Source organism: Ostrea edulis, chromosome 3 (genome assembly GCF_947568905.1).
Source record: "Ostrea edulis chromosome 3, xbOstEdul1.1, whole genome shotgun sequence".
Lineage (NCBI taxonomy): Eukaryota > Metazoa > Mollusca > Bivalvia > Ostreida > Ostreidae > Ostrea > Ostrea edulis.
Genome location: NC_079166.1, coordinates 33,228,640 through 33,246,790, shown reverse-complemented (window position 1 = coordinate 33,246,790; position 18,151 = coordinate 33,228,640). Strand labels below are relative to the sequence as shown.

Genomic DNA, 18,151 nt, shown 5'->3' with positions numbered 1-18,151 from the left:
CCATAAAAAGTACTACAATACGATTTTCTATTCTTTATAAGAATTCATCAATTTGAAATCTTGTAGTATTAATAAAAATTCAAAAGTTACTAGTTACCTTCAAATATCATCGGACTCGATATTCTTTTAAAGCTTTATTTTCACGTGGATTTTGTTCTGTGAATGTCAACAAACTGAAACATTTATATCATGTCATGTTCAAAGCAATTTAAACATTGCAAAGCTTTGATACGCAATTTCAACACACTTATAACAGACCTTGGTACTATTGCAACATCATCAAAAGCCCATCAGTTGCAGTATTCAAATGTGACTTGCAGATATAATTCTCAGGACTCCAAGAGTAAAGCAAGTTTCAGTGAAAAACTTCAACAAGGACCTAATCTTCAGCACTTTATTGCAAACTCTGGGAAAGTGAATGACAGTGATGTATATGAGGATGTCGGGGAGTTCATTCCTTATTTAGAGGAAGATGTCTACTCTGGACATGGGAGGAAGGGTAAAATCGCACATAATTCTTAAATCAGATCCAATGACATTAAAATAGAGTGTACTTCACTTTATTGCAGGAATAGGCACATGTAATTGCCATCTTGTCCAAAATTGTGAACCAAAATGCAATAGCCTACATGGACAGTGATTGGGAAGAGCAACAGGGTCAATATTTATTTAAGATTTCAGAGGGCCATCAATGGGTTTTTATGGGCCATATACAGGTATCTGAATAACAAACAAAAACAGACCAAGTCTCTTAAATTTTTTATTTAGATTCTTGCATCTACTGAATATCTAATAATTCTTTAGTTATAATTTGAGTCCATTAAACTTGTTAAATTGGTACTATACAGACCCCTTCTAAGTTCAAAATAACAACATTATAAATGTTAATACACATGGATGTTTGCAATACCTCCAATATCATTCCAGCATCTTGGAAATCTGTTGTATCAATGTGAATAGAATGTAGTTTTCCTGCGTTTGGAAGAATAGCAGGAAAAACGTATGATACGAACATTTTTGAATTAGAATGTCTAAGCGCGGTAATATAAGGCATGGCCGTAGGAAGGCTTATGTAAAGTATCGATGTCAGGAGTAAGGTCATTCTAAGCCAGTATCACGAAGTGTACGTAACACAATTTTATTTTTTTTAAAATCATGAATAAGGTCCGATATTCACCCTTAGACGTTACTTAACACTTGCTTTCGGACACAGGTTTCCATAGTTTTTTCAAATATTTTATCTATGGTTTTTCCTGCACGACTTTTAATGTCAATGATGGGGGTTTTCTTGACACTTTGTTATTTTATTCAGTACTAGCATAAAACTTGTTTAAGTCAATTACCATGTAGTATATTTGTTGTAAAGTTATTAAACGCCGGCTGCCGGACAAGCTTGCCTGGCTTACACCAAAGTTGTGTTTGTTGTCTTCTACTCAAAAGTGTATACTTGAATAATAGGACTCTGCAGATATTTTTTACAAAATGAGTGTCATTTACTTTAAATCTAGAGCATACTACATGTCTTATCCATTGATATTAATCACTGTGCTAACTAAAGTCAATTGGAATCAAAACAGAAGTGACCAAAAAAAAGATATCATTAATAATCCAGCTATATGCAGTATTTTGATTAACCATCTTATACATCATTTTTATCTTAATGTGTTGCATAGTGGATGGTCTTCCCAATCCCTGCTTGTACATTTATATTTCTCTCACAATACCCTGGGTACAAGTTCTTTGTAAATTATGGTTTATCACAGATCTTCTTTAATTATTGTAGTATATTTTGACACGTATGGATGCCAGATGAATTTCAATGATACGGAGATTGCCTGGAGTATTCTGAAAGATAAAGGTTACATGAAGGCAGACTCTGTGAGAGAGGTAACAAAAGATTTTTTTGTGCGTATTTTGTTTTACGTCATATTTGGGAACATTTCATGCATGTAGAGACGTCACCACAGGAACACATCACTGTTTATGATAGAGGGACATTAGCTGCCAAAATCATGTTTGTTATTCATTCTAAGACATGAGAAATACATGTACTCAATCGATTTATTGATACCATAAAAATGATGTTAACACTGGGCTAATAATGAAAGTATCACAACCACTAATGATAATTAGTCATTAATAGCATTAGTTTAACAAAGAGTTATCAAACAATGTCATGTGCTATTGTCCTCGAATTCTATAGAGTGTCTATCTAGTAAACAATAGTATCAGATTTACATGTAACAAGGTGTAATGATCGAATTTCAGAGACAAATAAACATGATAAATAAATGGTATTTGGACACTATTGTCTATAATTTTAAAACATTAGTTTGTACCGCTAAATTAGAATTGTCCCAGCTGATCTGGTGTTTGGCTATTTTGCTACCAAAAGATAGTCTTAGAAAACAAATCCTGAATATTGTAATGGATGAATGGTTTTGGTGACAGGCTGATGTAATCTTGCTGATGACATGCTCCGTTAGAGACAATGCAGAACAGCGAGTGTGGAATATGGTGGAGAAGTACAAAGGACTGAAGAGGAAGGCTGGCAAAAGGAACCCTCTACGTATTGGGATTCTAGGTACAAATCCTTTATATCAAAATCTTACAGAGTAGCTTTAAACATGTTGTGAGTATTTTCATTTCTTTATCAATGTCGATAATGGCTTTATACATGTACTCAAGGAGTGTACGTAAGCATTAGATGTTTATTTTTTGACATCCATGATACCGATAACAAGCTCTGATGTGCAGACAAGGTGAATAACGCAGTTCAATGCTTTATGAAAAAATAGTCTGTTATGTGTTATCGGTTCAATATATATATATATATATATATATCCAATAAATAAAAGTCAAGAATCACAAAACTCGAATAACATTTCACTGTTTAAGCGCTTTCGGCTTTAATGCCTCTTCAGACAGTTATAAAAATGTATATATATAATGTCCTATATATAATGTATATATATATATATATAAAACTCTAAACACTTTGTTGAAATATTTCGACCATGTTACCGGTCTTCTTCAGTCGTGTTTTCTATCATTATATATATATACAATGCTTATATTCATATTAAATGTACATGTGACATTTTAAAAGTATCATCGTAATAGGACTCTTCGTTCTTGTCAGTCAACATCAGCCAATGAGTAACCGTGGGAACTGCTTTCTTGAATGTGATTGGTTGGATTGGCTTTGTGATGTCAGCGTTATTAATTAGTGTGGCAATGTGATACATGTATCAGCATAAGGATCATTCAGCATGCAGATATAACACTCCTGATTTCTAAATTTCTCATCGCTAAATCATGTTGGAATGTAAATACGTAATGGAAAAAAACTTACCCATGTTCTCTGAAGATCTGTAGTCTGCAGTAACACCCCCCCCCCCCCTCCCCATTCCAGTGATGCAACATACTAATGGCATTATAAATGTGTAAAGATATGTCTATCAAATCATTTTCATTCATTTCACAATATGACTGGATATTACAGTGTAATACACATACTGTATATAGGATTATTTTCGCTCGAAGTTATTTTCGCCCTTCTACACTTGCAAACATTTTCATCCCACTTTAAATTTGCCCAGATACAGTTCTTTTAAAACAGATATGAGAGAGAAACCAGTTTTAAATTCGCCCACTGACAACAAGGGCAAAAGTGGCGAAAATAAATAATTATGGTTGAATGTTTCCCTATATGTACTAAATGCATTTTACTTTTATGTGAAAGAATTTACCGTATTTTGCCGAATATAATACGCACTTTTTTTAGAGAATATTTTTGTGCCAGAAAGGGGTGCGTATTATATACCACAATAGGTTTTTGACCTTTTTTTTTTCAGATGAAACTCGGCGATTAAGTAGTGTAATATTTCACTCAAAGACCAAGGCTTCGGATACTGTACGCCTTTTCACGTTCACCTATTTATTAACTAGAAAATTCGACCTCAAGAAAATTACTACAGAAACGTAAAATTGCAGAAAATGTGATATATATACTTACAATATCTAAATAATTCAATTATCATGAAACAAACAGCCAATCAAATTGCATTGGATCTGACTATTCATTACATCGCAATATGCCGCCATTATTGAAAGCATGTGTACACAATAATGCCTTGACACGTGCTAAAATTGTTGGAAAATAATTTTGTCACTTGCTAAAAGTTTGTTTACTGTAAGTTTTATGAATAGGCCTAATTTTTAATGAAATACTTATTTGAATCTTTGAAATAACTATTCTTGCGTAAAAGCGTGTGTTTTACGAAGCCATTGTTGTGTACACTGCTTTTGTTAGATACCCCCTCCGGGTAAAGAAATACCTAACAAAATTTTTTTTCACACATTTTAATAGTCATCGTAGTTAACGAGGAGTTGATAATTTGCATCTTTGTACCTACCATGGTGTGTTGATTACAGTACAATAAGCGATAGTTTAATTGTTTAATTTTATTTTTATAACATCGGCTATTTGATTGATTTTAAGTTTCAACAAAGGAAATATCGAGTCAGTTAAGACTTTAATGCTACCAAATCTCGAGCTTTGCTGAAATGAACAGGCTTGTCCGGGTTGATATTTCCCTGAAGATTCTCATTGAAGATTACCGCGATGTAGACCTCATCTCAAAAAGTTTGCAAAGAAGTAGGTACAGTTTCTACAGTCATCTGGCCCAAAATATTGATGATTTCACATGGAGCTCAAATCCTGGCATTCAATTAAGGAATAGTTTAGCAAACCCAAAATTCACTCAGTTTGATCAGCAAAATGATTTGTGTCATATGACGAGAGCTTGAAGTTGGCATAAAATTGCAAAAATGCCATTTTCAATGAAAATATCCACAAATTCAGGTGGTTTTCCTTTTAGAAAACATACAGCGCATGCGTCGAGCAAATTCATATTGAAGCATGTTTTTCATCTCAAAATAATACACAATATATATCATTTTCATTTTGCTCGACAAATGCGCACATCTTTTCCTGAGCAATAATTTGTATGACATTTGAAAGTTTTCAGGCTTATTTTGAGAAAAAGGCGGGAAATGTCTTATTCATGATGTCATAATGCTATCCATTTAGGACTATCATTCTGATTTTGTTGACATGGTATACCTGGCATTTATTTTACTTTCTTAAGGTAGAGACCGATAGCAACCACGTGATCAGTAAAAATCGTGTATTTTCACGTGAAATTATTTTTCGGAATTCCGTACATCGCCATAGAGTAGTTGAAAAACAAAAAGGGATTCCGAAAGTAGAAGTTGTTGCTGTGACTGAATCGATGATTGAGAGGGTCGTCTCGACGAAAGATATAGAAATTTGGCCATAATTTAGATTAGGAATACGTCAATGTAATAATAGTGGACTAAATGTTTCGTCCGTGCAGAATGGCACTTTTTACCTCACGAAATTCACCACTATGCATAGCTGCGCTACGTAAACAAAGTTGTTGATGTAGCGTGATCGTGATGTCCGAGTGCTGCGAGTTTCAATACTGTTTATGTAGTCATTGAGAGTTTAAACAAAGTTTCTTCTGAGAAGAGGAATTCGATGGATGCATTCAACGTGGACAACAAAATCATAATTTCGTTTGGTAAGTGAAAAAAATGGCAAATTGAATTTGTATTCAACCCACTTTTCCTCTGCTATTTCACAACGCGATTTTATAATAACATCTACAGTCATGGGACATAATTATTCGCCACCCTGTGCGCAAATGGCGTTGTATTTGCGATTAGGAACCGAAAATAGACCCCCGTGCTATAAATAGACAACAAATTTCCCCTTCATATTTTTACAACAGGGTCAAGCTACTAAAATTGATGACGTGTACACATACATTTTTTCGTCTGCTATTGATCATAAACTTAGTAAACATTGTTGATTGAAATGGGTCGTAAAGGGAAAGAGCTGAGCATTGAAGTCAGAAATCTCGTAGTTAATTCACACAAAGTGAACGGAAATGTTTCTAACTTATCAAAGACTTTAGGAATACCCAGATCTACCGTGCGAAGTGTTATTAAGAAATTCAAACAGCATTCTGATGTGAAAAATCGCACGGGAAGGGGCCGTAAGTGTCTATTCACGCAGAGGGATTCTAACAAACTTTCAAGGGTCATCAAAGAAAATCGGAGACGTACTTACAAAGACATAACAGGCATTATTAATGAAAATAGGAATCATCAATTTTGTACAAAAACTGTTGAAAGAAAAATAAAAAAATTAGGATATGTACGGAGGGTTGCAAAGAAGAAAGTGGCAGTTCGTGAAGTGAATAAAAAAGAACGTGTAAAATGGTGCAAGGAGAGGAAAGATTGGACAGTTCAGCAAGAATGGTGTAAATGGATTTTCAGTGATGAGAGTCAGATTGTTATTGGGGATAACAACAAGGTATACGTGTGGCGAAAAGCGGATGAAAAGTATAACCCCCAACTAGCGTGTCCTGCTCCGCGACGAAAGTTAAGTGTTATGATCTGGGGATGCATTTGTTTTCAAGGTATGGGCACTTTGACTGATATCCAAGGTAACATTAATGCTCAAAGATATTTACAAATAATTGATGATAATATATGGCCAGTAATAGCCAGGCATTTCCCGGAGAACAACTACATTTTCATGGACGACAATGCCCCTGTTCATCGAGCCAAAATTATTAAAGATTATGTAGCTGACAACAATATTAATACAACAACATGGCCAGCACAGTCACCAGATTTAAATATAATAGAGAACATATGGTTACATTTGAAAAGAACACTAGAAACCCGTGTCCATTTTATAAACTCTCGACAAGATCTTATAGCGGAAATTCGGACTGTGTGGGAAAACATTCCATTAAACTATGTACAGAACCTTTATAATTCTATACCAGGGCGACTAAAGGAGGTAATCAGGATGAAAGGAAATCTGACCAAATACTGAGGTAAGATTTTAATTCTATCCACAGCAAACAACTTTCAAACTTCACCAAGTGGACGTGCGTTTCATGGCAGCCATTTTGAAAGTGGCGAATAATTATGTCCTATGACTGTATAAACGCACAATTTGGAGCTGTTTCATTTTTTGTGCATTTATGTATTCCATATGTGCCCAAAATATAACTCCTACATGTAATTGTAAATGGATGTCATGTATATGCCAGATTTCAAAAAAAAAAATAGGGCTCTCACAAGTTTGAGGGGGGGGGGGGGGGGTGTTGCACTAAAATTCTATTTGGTATAAATGATAGTACTTATAGTATCTTGAAATTTCATTGACCTAAGATATATTTCAAATCTGGGGTTTCATGTTTCATGCAAGCATGTAGGTCTACAAAACTTTATTTAAAATATTTGTAAAATCACAAGCCCCCCTCATAGGCAAAGAAATGTATTGTATGAAAATAAGATATGTATGTCCTCCTCTTGACACACACTCTGTAAAGGAGACAGGTCTGATAAATCTAGAGTTGACTTGTTTTTATATTATTAGAATGAACAGGCAGTTTATGAAAACATATCTGTCATCTCATATTGTAATATGATAATTATGATGTTTATTCACCTCATTAAGGACCCGGGGTGGGAGGGTATGTACAGTTTAAATAGAAGGTAACTATAACAATATGAAATAAATAACAATCATGCAGATGTACTACTACTGCAAGAGTTCACATTGCTGCACTGCACACATTTAACATACATGTAGTGTTACATATGTAATACTGATTTCAGACAAGATTTTAAAAATTAACATAATAAAATACATGTTATGTGTGTAATTTTCAATATATCAGCATTTTAAAGTTCACTAAACATGCATTGAGACACACAATTTTAAAATTGACATTGTCTGACACAGTATAATTAATGATTAATACTGACTGTGCAAATATTAATTATGATGATTTTTTTCTAAGCATCATCCTAAGGACCAGTGCAAGTTGAAATGGGCTTCCAGCCAACAACTTCAACAGCAATTTGCCATGAAAATCACCAAGAAAGGTACAATATTTTCTGTCTTAGTAAGATAGAATTTTTCATTTTAACACCAGACATTTATAAAGACAATTCTTAGTATATTAGATATTCATCTTTTTTTCAATATTTGAATATACAGAATATATTTTTTATAACAGGTACTTCATTTACATTTATGATGTCATATCCCCTGGACCCCACAACTTTACAGGTTACAGAGAAAATTCAAGAACTTCTGCAAAATGTGGGACTTGGATAGAATCAATAATGTATTTGTGAGCCCAGAGCAATGGATATATTGTGCAACATACTAAAGTGTGAATTTAATGGAAAACAAGTACATGTACTCATGTATTACATGTCTTTTTTAAAGACAATAATATTGTATAATAACCGGCGCGAGCCCCCCTAAAATTTTCAAGTTTAAAGTAAATCGTGGTCTCTTGTTTAGAGAAATATATACGATAAAAGAAACTATAATTTCCTCCACTCTCAGAGAAATAAATGTCTGACAAAATCTTTTGATTTATTGAATTACTTTTAGTGGGAGAACTGCTACTTTTTCCAAAAACCCTTAAAATTTGCGTTATTTTATTAATTTCACCTTATTAAAAATGACAGAAAATAATCAAAATGACTACATAGGAGACATATTTTAAGCCCTAAAAAATCTGTAAAATCCAGGAGTTTCTGGGGGAATCCCCCCCTTCAAGGCGGCCCCCAGACCCCTGCCTCATACAGTTGCACCCCCCCCCCCTCCCAACTTCCATTCCTGATCCGCCCCTGAAATAGCTTATAGAAACCTTCTTATTGTCATGTTCAATTTTCAAAGAGGTAATTTGGGAATGCTTAAACATTCTAAGTTATAAAAAGGTCAGTAGTTTATCTCTGCTGGCTGAATCTTTCTTCTCAATGCACCGAGTGCAATTCATGACGTCTATGTTCCTGCTCATTCTTTCTCCTCCATACCATGCAGTATATTAAAGGAGTTGGGATGTAATGGAGACATTTGTTTTAACAAATATAAATTGTATTTCAATTTTTTGTGGGGATTTTTATTTGGGAAAACTCTTGATATTAATCATCAAATATGATGACGTATGATAAATCTATATTCTGAGTGTAAGTGCACAAAGGTCAACAACGAGAACTACAACAAAATATAAGCTAAAATTTGAAATACATACTTTCTGTATTATATTTATTAATTTAAAAAAGGTATTACAAAGAATCTTCGAATTTCAGCAAGCTGTTTTTGATGGATTGTTTACAACATCTTTTAATAACCCTTTTTCTTAAGAAAATGTGTACTTTGTTAAAAGGGGGTGGGGTTAGGAATTTTTTGCTAGTTCCATATTGAACCCCATTATGGTGTATAATTTTTTTCATATATTTTACTTACTAATAGACTGACCACTTAATGAAATAAAATACGAAATTTGATGGGTAATTTTTTTTTGCAGCTTAAGCAAAGGTATGACCCTGTGTGCAAATATTGTGCACTGTTTTAAGGTAATTGGCCAATGTAGCTGTGTTGAAGTAATGTTGTTGCATGTTAATAATGATTGCTGAACTTGAAATTGATGTGTAATATACAATTATGTGAAAGGTTGTTTGGAACCATATATGACAAGTTATGATCCTCTTTACAATAAAAATGTTATAGCTCTATTTGTATATTGCTCTCTACTTATTTTTCTTCACTTTTTACGCTTTACAGGGACTAAAGAAGGTGTTGTTAAAATCGCCCTATTTCTCAAAAACAAGGTCGATTACCTACATTGATTTTTTATTATGTTTTATATCGAAGCTTCATCATAAACATATATCAAAATAAAAAAAATTCAATGGTTAATTTTTTTAGCATCAACCTATCAATCTCTACCTTAAAACGCTGATTAAGGTTAATTCCAGACACATTTTATACAGAGAAATTTTTTGGGTCTTTTTATGTATACAACCGTACCTTGTTCTTATTGTGCGTTGTTTAGAATTCATTATTTCTGTAAAAATATTAAGTGAAAATTAACACCAAGTATAAAATAAAGATTACCGCTTGGTCAAAATTTTTGCTGCGTATTATACACCCGAAGTGCGTTTTTTCAGCAACTTTTAGGCTCAAAGTGGGGGGTGCGTATTAAACACCACTGCGTATTATATTCGGCAAAATACGGTAAAAGTAATCATAGGATGAACTATTTTGCAACAGAATAGTGAGTTGGGATTTTTTAAAATTCAGATAGAAATAGAATGCATTAAAGTTTGCATGGCTAGAAAGTGGAGATTTTTTTATACAGATAGCAAAAGATTATATCAATCTATACCTTAATTTTGTTTGCTATATGTTTTAAAGGTTGCATGGCTGAGAGATTGAAACACAAGATCTTGGATAAGGAGAAGATGGTAGATTTGGTTTGTGGACCAGATGCTTACAGAGACCTGCCACATCTGTTGGCCATCACCCCAGAGTCCAGACAGTCCGCTGGTCAGTATATCAATAGTCCAGAGTCTGACCGGTCAGAAGGTCAATATATCAAATATATTACACTTCTGTTTGGCAATTTGGTAAAACGCCTTTTTCATTAAACGCTTCATACACGAAGGCAACATGTCCTAAGGGCTATTCCAGAAATAAATACATGGGAGGGGGGGGGTGTCGGGAGGCACCTTTTGTATATACCAAGCACCCATAAAAAAAATAAAAAATTGCCCCATGACCCATCAAATTGATAAAACTCATTTTACAATGACCCATCTAATTAAAAAAAAAACCTAACCAGACCCACCACAAAAATATTTTTAAAAATGAAAACAGTACAAATCTCGCAAGGTTTTCGGGACAAACATTCTAGTAGTCAATGACGCGGTAATGCCTGTGCGACATTGTATCACAGTAGTTCTGAAGAAACGATGTCACATCAACAATCAAAGGCATCTATGGCGGGAATGTTGGAAAGATTGGGAGTCCAAGCGATGCTATTATCATGAAATGGGTATGGATATGTTTTTCCACGAATCGTTCGTCTTCTAATGGAGGCCTCTATATCACCATCACACTTGACTTATAAATATAACGCATCAGTACCCTCGCATAAATCAACCAAGGTTTGCCTATTTTTATTAGAAAACGGAATACCTATTGATTTCAAAATATTCCCAAGATCGATGCACTGTAAACTGTAATAATCTACAGAGTTCTCCGCCATCACGTCCCAAGGGACTCTACTAAACGCGCCTCTAATTTGAAGAGTGCCGTAATGGAAATAGAAAGTTATGCGCTACAAAGAGCGACAACTCGAATAGTTCTATGTTATTTCCGATTTCGAAAGCACATTTTCAATTTTCCCTCCAATGTTTTGTAACCAACACGACAAGAGCGACAATAAAAATATTCTGAAAACTCAACACCCACGTGGCACAAAATTAAAAAACAATAGAAACTACCCACTACCCATAATAAAAAAAATTTGAACAGTCCAACCACGGACCAAATAAAATATGAAAAAATATGACCACCCACATAAAAAAGTATTGTTTGCCGCCCGACCCCCCCATTTGATCATTTCTGGAACAGCCCTAAGTGAATTTAGTCAGGAAATACTGCAGAACAGTTTTTAATCCGCTCCTGGATATGTCATGTTTTCTGGGGAAAATCTGTTATCAGTATATTCTAAATTTTTAAATTCAAGGATTTTATATCCATTATAAAAATGCTATACTGTAGATTCCTTATTTTATGGGAAATGACTCGTACACGTCAACATTTGTATATGTGACTCAAACTGTGTGTACATGAATTCGCATGGGCCGTTAATCTTGAGTTTTTACATGTACTTCAACAACAGAAAAATAAAAGCAAATAATTTTATTTTGAGGGTAATGCCTCTTGCAAAATTACGTGATAATAAATTCCTCGCATATATTTAGGAATATACAGTAGTTACATTATCTATTCTGTTTTTGTCACCCTCTCGCCAACCCATGAAAGTAGCAAAATAAACCTACAACAAAAATAAGACTGCATGTATACGATCACTGATCAGTCAGGGCGATGCATCCACAGGGTTTTGACACAATCTGATCAAACTCGTGTATATAGTATGATATTATACTACATACACAGTTTGCTCAGATTGTGTCAAAACCCTGTGGAAGCATCATTAAAGTGTACTGAGAAGTGTAGAACTGGTCAATATAAACAAATTTCAACTACACTACATATCACTTTTTGAATATCATAAATGAACATGAATATTTTTTTTCATCTGAATAAAAACACAATGAAAAACTGCTGTACATTTGAAATTCTATATGCTGAATACAACTCATTAAAACTTGTATTTTTCAGTAAATGTTATGCTGTCACTGGAGGAGACGTACGCTGATGTGATGCCAGTCCGAATAAATGATAATGCCAAGACTGCATTTGTGTGAGTGATCTTTATAGATCCTTTACTGTGGGATAATTAAATTCCATGGGGGGGGGGGGGGGGGGGGGGGGGGATTTCTTGGATTTTATTCCTACAGAATTTCAATTATCATGACAAAATACACAATTTGTATAATGTTTCAAATCCACAAAATCACATTCCAAAGAGTTTATAAGATTTTCATTGTTCATGAAAAATTGGTCCCCACATTTGAATGATTCAACAGTTTTAAGTATAAAATTATTGACTGCGGAAAAACTCCAGAATTTTCTTTGTCCTCAGGTCAATAACCCGGGGCTGTAACAACATGTGTTCCTACTGTATCGTGCCCTTCACCCGGGGCAGGGAAAGGAGTCGGCCTGTGTCCTCTATACTGGAGGAGGTCAGAATGCTGTCAGATCAGGTATGTTAGATACTGGGGGAGGGGGGGGGGGGTCAGATCAGGTAAATATGTTACACGCACTGCTTCATCTGACATAGACCATAAAGCCAGAACAGACAATTATTCCCAGTCTGTTTATGGAACTATTACCTCTCCACTTACAAATATGTCAAGGACCATTAGTGTCACAGGGAATTTGGGATGACAACAAGCCTTCCCTGTGCATATATTTTGCTTATCCATTATCCACTCTGTTTTCTCCAGGTAATGTATTACAAAGTTGGCATTGTACATTTATTGAAATTCAATATTAACCAAAATTGTATTTTGCAGGGTATCAAAGAAATTACACTGCTTGGACAAAATGTGAATAGCTATTGTGACAAATCAGAAGAGGTGCATTATGGGGGACTACCAAACAATGAGGCTCATGAAGGGGAAAGTACGAAAAACACCATATTAAGTAAAGGTTTCAAAACAATTTACAAACCACAGAGTGGAGGGAGGCGGTTCAGCCACCTCCTGGATCAGGTATCCCAGATAGATCCGGATATGAGGATCCGGTTCACTTCTCCACATCCAAAAGATTTTCCAGATGAGGTATTCTTTGTTCTATGTATTTTTGATAGACACCGCTATTACTGTATGAAATCTGGTGATTCCTGAATGAATTTCACCGATTGTGTCAGTTTAGATCTACCACTTAAAAAAAGATAATGTAAGAAATAATTCACTTTGCAACTTTAATGTATTAAATGGAAATAATTTGCACATTTGAAAGAGGTATATGTCAATCAAAAATATTCAATGAATACTAAAATACAAACTGTCCACCTTTTCACACCCCCGCTAAGCTATGTTTAGAGGGTATATATGAATTAATGTCTGCCTGTCCGTCCATCCACATTTCTGTCAGTCCTTCTACCCCTCTACCCATCTTTCTATTCCATCTTGATGCAAAAGATACTAATGTCAAGATTTTTTACAAGTGGTTGTGTCCGGGTTTTTAACTAGAATCATTTGGTCAGAGAAATTAGAATACAAGGTTAAGGTAATGTGATTAACTGAGGTCATAGAATACAAGGTAATGGTAATGTGATTAATTGAGGTCAAGCGATAACCATTTGGGAATAAAATTCATAATAATTCTAATGCAAGGTGAAGATAACGAACAGTGATCAATCTCATAACTCCTATAAGCAATACAAAATAGATAGTTGGGCAAACAAGGACCCCTGGACACATCAGAGGTGGGATCAGGTGCCTAGGAGGAGTAAGCCTCCCCTGTTGACCGGTCACAACCACCGTGAGCCCTATATCCTGATCAGGTAAACGGAGTTATCCGCAGTCAAAACAGTGTGCCAAGAACGGCTTAATAATCTGTATGAAATACGTCAGACAGCATTTGACCCAATGCGAGGTTGTATCGACAAACTAGATCGTTATAACGACCATAGAATTTGCGAAATGCCGACTTCAATCGAGACTGTTATTCTAAATGTTATTTATCACAATTGTTTTGATTGGATAAAAGTAAATCTGAATGAAACTTTACACATCAGTAAATCCAAAAACGCGATGTATTCATAGCTCCTGAAAGTAAATAATGTCATATACAGACTCTCAGCGGGGGAAACTATTCAATTTTTTTAAATTGCTAATCCAGTGAACTAATTGGAATAATAAGAATCAAACATTCTTTTTGAAGAATTTATCAATGTGTAAACTCTGGATATTTTACTCAAAAACTCAACATAAAAGTGCTTTGCATTTTTATTCAGTTTGTGAGTAAAATGTTTAGAGTTTACACATCGACAAGTTCTTCAAAAAGAATGTTTAATCCTATAGTATATCTTGCTTTGATTATCCTGATTTTGGTACATGTATTACATGTAGGGTTATTTGGTCAGACTGTAGTTTATGATAACTGAATTCAAATCCCTGATTTTATATAATATGGAATAACTTACTGTACAGGTGCTGTATTTGATCAGAGACAGACCCAATGTCTGCAATAAGATCCACCTACCAGCTCAGAGCGGGAGCACAGATATGTTACAGGCGATGAGAAGAGGGTATGGCACACATTAATTTCTTGTAAAAGGAAAAGGAAGATGACTGAAAGTCCTTTACTTAAAAAATCTCTATACGTGTATATTGTTATTAAGAATGTGAAACATACAGAGAATATATTATTTGAGTGTGTTTGAGAATTGCAGTATACTATTACGTTACAAGATACAGTACATAAGTTCCTTATTGATGACTAGATCGGTTCTCAGACTCAGACATTTGTTTTAGACACACAAGGGAAGCCTATCTAGACTTAGTTCATCACATCAGAGACATTATACCAGGTCAGTAAAACCCAAAAGTAGGTCATACAATGTACTGTGTATAATTATGTTCATTTTAACGTGTGTTTGTAAGCAGGGATCCTATGCTTTTTTTTAGTTGTATATCTAAGCAGTGACTATGCTTTGTTTTGGATTTGTCTTTAAGCAGTGACTATGCTTTGTTTTAGATTTGTCTTTAAGCAGTGACTATGCTTTGTTTTAGATTTGTCTTTAAGCAGTGACTATGCTTTGTTTTAGATTTGTCTTTAAGCAGTGACTATGCTTTGTTTTAGATTTGTCTTTAAGCAGTGACTATGCTTTGTTTTAGATGCGTCTTTAAGCAGTGACTCTATTCTTTGTTTTAGATGCGTCTTTAAGCAGTGACTCTATGCTTTGTTTTAGATGTGACTTTAAGCAGTGACTATGCTTTGTTTTAGATGTGTCTTTAAGCAGTGACTTTATCGTGGGATTCTGTGGGGAAACGGAAGAGAATCACCGAGATACGCTGTCACTCATTGAGGAAGTCCAATACCGATATGTATACCAGTTTGCTTACAGCATGAGACAGGTACATGTATTTATATTTAACAATCTCACATCAATCTTCCCGTCTGCCATGAAACTGTCATCTTTGAATATGTGCATGCTGTGATATGTAACCCGTTTTCTTTATGGGAATACTAGTAGGTGACAGTATATTGATTACCGCACCTTGAAATTTCATATTCACCCCTCATTTCCATTACAGAAAACTCATGCTTACCATCGTTTGAAAGACACTGTGCCGCAGTCTGTAAAGCGTAGACGAGTCGATGAAGTGATAGAATGTTCTCGGAGGGGAATGCTGGGATTGAACCAAAGTCAGATTGGCCAAGAGCAACTCATCCTGATAGAGGGGGTAAATACAAAACATTTTATACTTCAGCCAATCAAAGGTTCACAACAAGATCTTCTTTAGGGTTAGAGGGGAAGATACTCAGCTTCAGACTGTTTTACGTCAATCTCTACAGGATACACTAAATATGATTTTTACCACTAGATTTATGTAATTTTAGATTTGGTGTTTTATGATGAAAAAAAGTTGTTTTCATATAATTTTGGCCAAGAAAACATTCACTTGATCTCTTTACTTTTGTTATGCTCATTGAACAGTCATAGTGAGTGAAACAAAGTTGTGTCATTGGCAAACTAACAACACAACTTTGTGACAAACGAGTTGACTTCAGCTTCTCCATCATCAACTTCCCATATTTATATAACAATATTCCATTATCACATACCTGCATATGATGTTTATGTTTCTCAACTGATTCGATACATGAAAGCCTGTTCTGAGTATGATCAAGTTTTGAATTGAGGCAGGCTATTGACAAATAATTTGATGTTACAAGGGTTTCAAAAGTCTCATTTAAAGTCAAAATTTGACAAATTCTATGGTCGTTATGATGATCCAATTTGCAAGTCAAAGCTATTACTGGGTTAAATACTGTATGACATGTTTCATACCAATTGTTAGGCCAATCTTTATATACTTAGGGTACCGGTATTTGACTACAGATTACTCCATTTACCTGATCAAGATATAAGGCTCACGACAGGTGTGACCAGTCAACAGGGGATGCTTACTCCTTTAAGGCACCTGGATCCCACCTTTGCTTAATTTTGTATCTTTTATTTTAGGATCTATGAGATTGATCACTGATTATTGTCTTCACTTGTTCGTATAATTATGTTAGGAAAAGCATTAGGAAACACATTGTTCAGAAGCAATTGAAGCACATCCAAGTTTATCAGAATGGATAGATTTTTTAAAAATGATTTTACATGAAAATCTTAAAACAAACATGTTTGCATTCTTTCAGTCAAGCAAGAGGTCTAGCAGGGATATATGGGGAAGAAATGATGGCAGCATTAAAGTTGTAATACCAAGTGATCCCATTCCGAGTTGTGAAAGGGGAGACAATCCGAGGAACATCACTGTTGGGGATTATGTTGTTGTTAAGGTATGGATATCAATATTGTAAGTTATGCGTTGTTCATAATCTTGTCTATGATAGTATTCTGATTCTAATTGTATCCGTGATATTGATATACTTCATAAAATCAGACCTTCCATTGACAGGAGAAACTGAACTAAAAGTAAAGAACGATAACTCTCTGATCACAAAATCACAAGATCTGATGAACATACTCTGTATGTACCCCAATTATTAGGAAGATGTTGAAATTTTGATATTCATTAGAAGATGCAGATGGGGAGATATTCCAGTGGAGTCTCCATGGTGTTTGCGCAACGTCTTTCTAATGTCTGCCCCTGTACAAACAAGTCTTAAAGTAAATATAGTTACAAAATTTCAAAAAATTTCAAACACTAGTAGCACTTACAGTGTTTAAAAATGTAATTGTTTTTCAAACCATTTAAGATTGACCCCCACAAAATCCAGGTACCCAAGTCATTATGCACTTTTTGATTATAGGAAAATTATGTATATAGTTATCAGATCTATTTAATTTAGATGCATTTAGTTAGGAATCTAGTTTTTAAAATGCCAACAGTTTCATATTTTGTGATAAATCATAAGGGACTTTTTTACAGAAATTTTTCAGATGTTTCATTATCATAAAAATCATAGTTTTCAATACAGTCCGATTCATTATGTTTCAGATTTTATCTGCAAATTCCCAGACATTGATTGGTCAACCATTATATCACAGCAGCCTAGCCAACTATACAGTGAAAACTGACAATGTGTCAAGGACAGCCTCATTGTGAAAGCCATGGTGATAGTTGGTGTCCATGTAGAGAAAGCATACTAGAGAAAAATATGATGACAAAGGACACTAGAATCATTTGATCTGATGGCTTTTTCTCTTGTTATGTCAGTCCCACCCAGATAGAGACAGAATTGGGATACAATGCAATTTTATGTACTTTCACGGATCTTGCTTGGACTAATCACATTTACACAGGTATATGTATAAACATGCGTGTTCATTTTGTTTTGTGCCAATAAAGGATTAAATATGCA

At 34.6% G+C, this 18,151-nt stretch overlaps 1 protein-coding gene across 1 annotated transcript; it reads left to right on the top strand.

The window, feature by feature from the left end:
- Positions 1 to 77: 77 nt before the first annotated feature.
- On the top strand, positions 78 to 18,151 carry LOC125675353 (mitochondrial tRNA methylthiotransferase CDK5RAP1-like). The gene is made up of 13 exons (XM_056160513.1): positions 78 to 499; positions 1,784 to 1,887; positions 2,452 to 2,584; positions 10,328 to 10,459; positions 12,323 to 12,404; positions 12,687 to 12,807; positions 13,120 to 13,386; positions 14,764 to 14,861; positions 15,088 to 15,143; positions 15,560 to 15,690; positions 15,871 to 16,020; positions 16,985 to 17,125; positions 17,788 to 18,151. The coding sequence occupies exons 1-13, from the start codon at positions 190 to 192 to the stop codon at positions 17,893 to 17,895; spliced, it is 1,833 nt and encodes a 610-aa protein (XP_056016488.1). The 5' UTR covers positions 78 to 189; the 3' UTR covers positions 17,896 to 18,151.

Coding starts and splice junctions, on each gene's coding strand:
- LOC125675353 (XM_056160513.1), top strand. CDS start 190: ATGTCATGTTCAAAGCAATTTAAACATTGCAAAGCTTTGATACGCAAT. Junction 1,888..2,451: donor AGGCAGACTCTGTGAGAGAG/GTAACAAAAGAT, acceptor TTTTGGTGACAG/GCTGATGTAATCTTGCTGAT. Junction 16,021..16,984: donor AACTCATCCTGATAGAGGGG/GTAAATACAAAA, acceptor GCATTCTTTCAG/TCAAGCAAGAGGTCTAGCAG.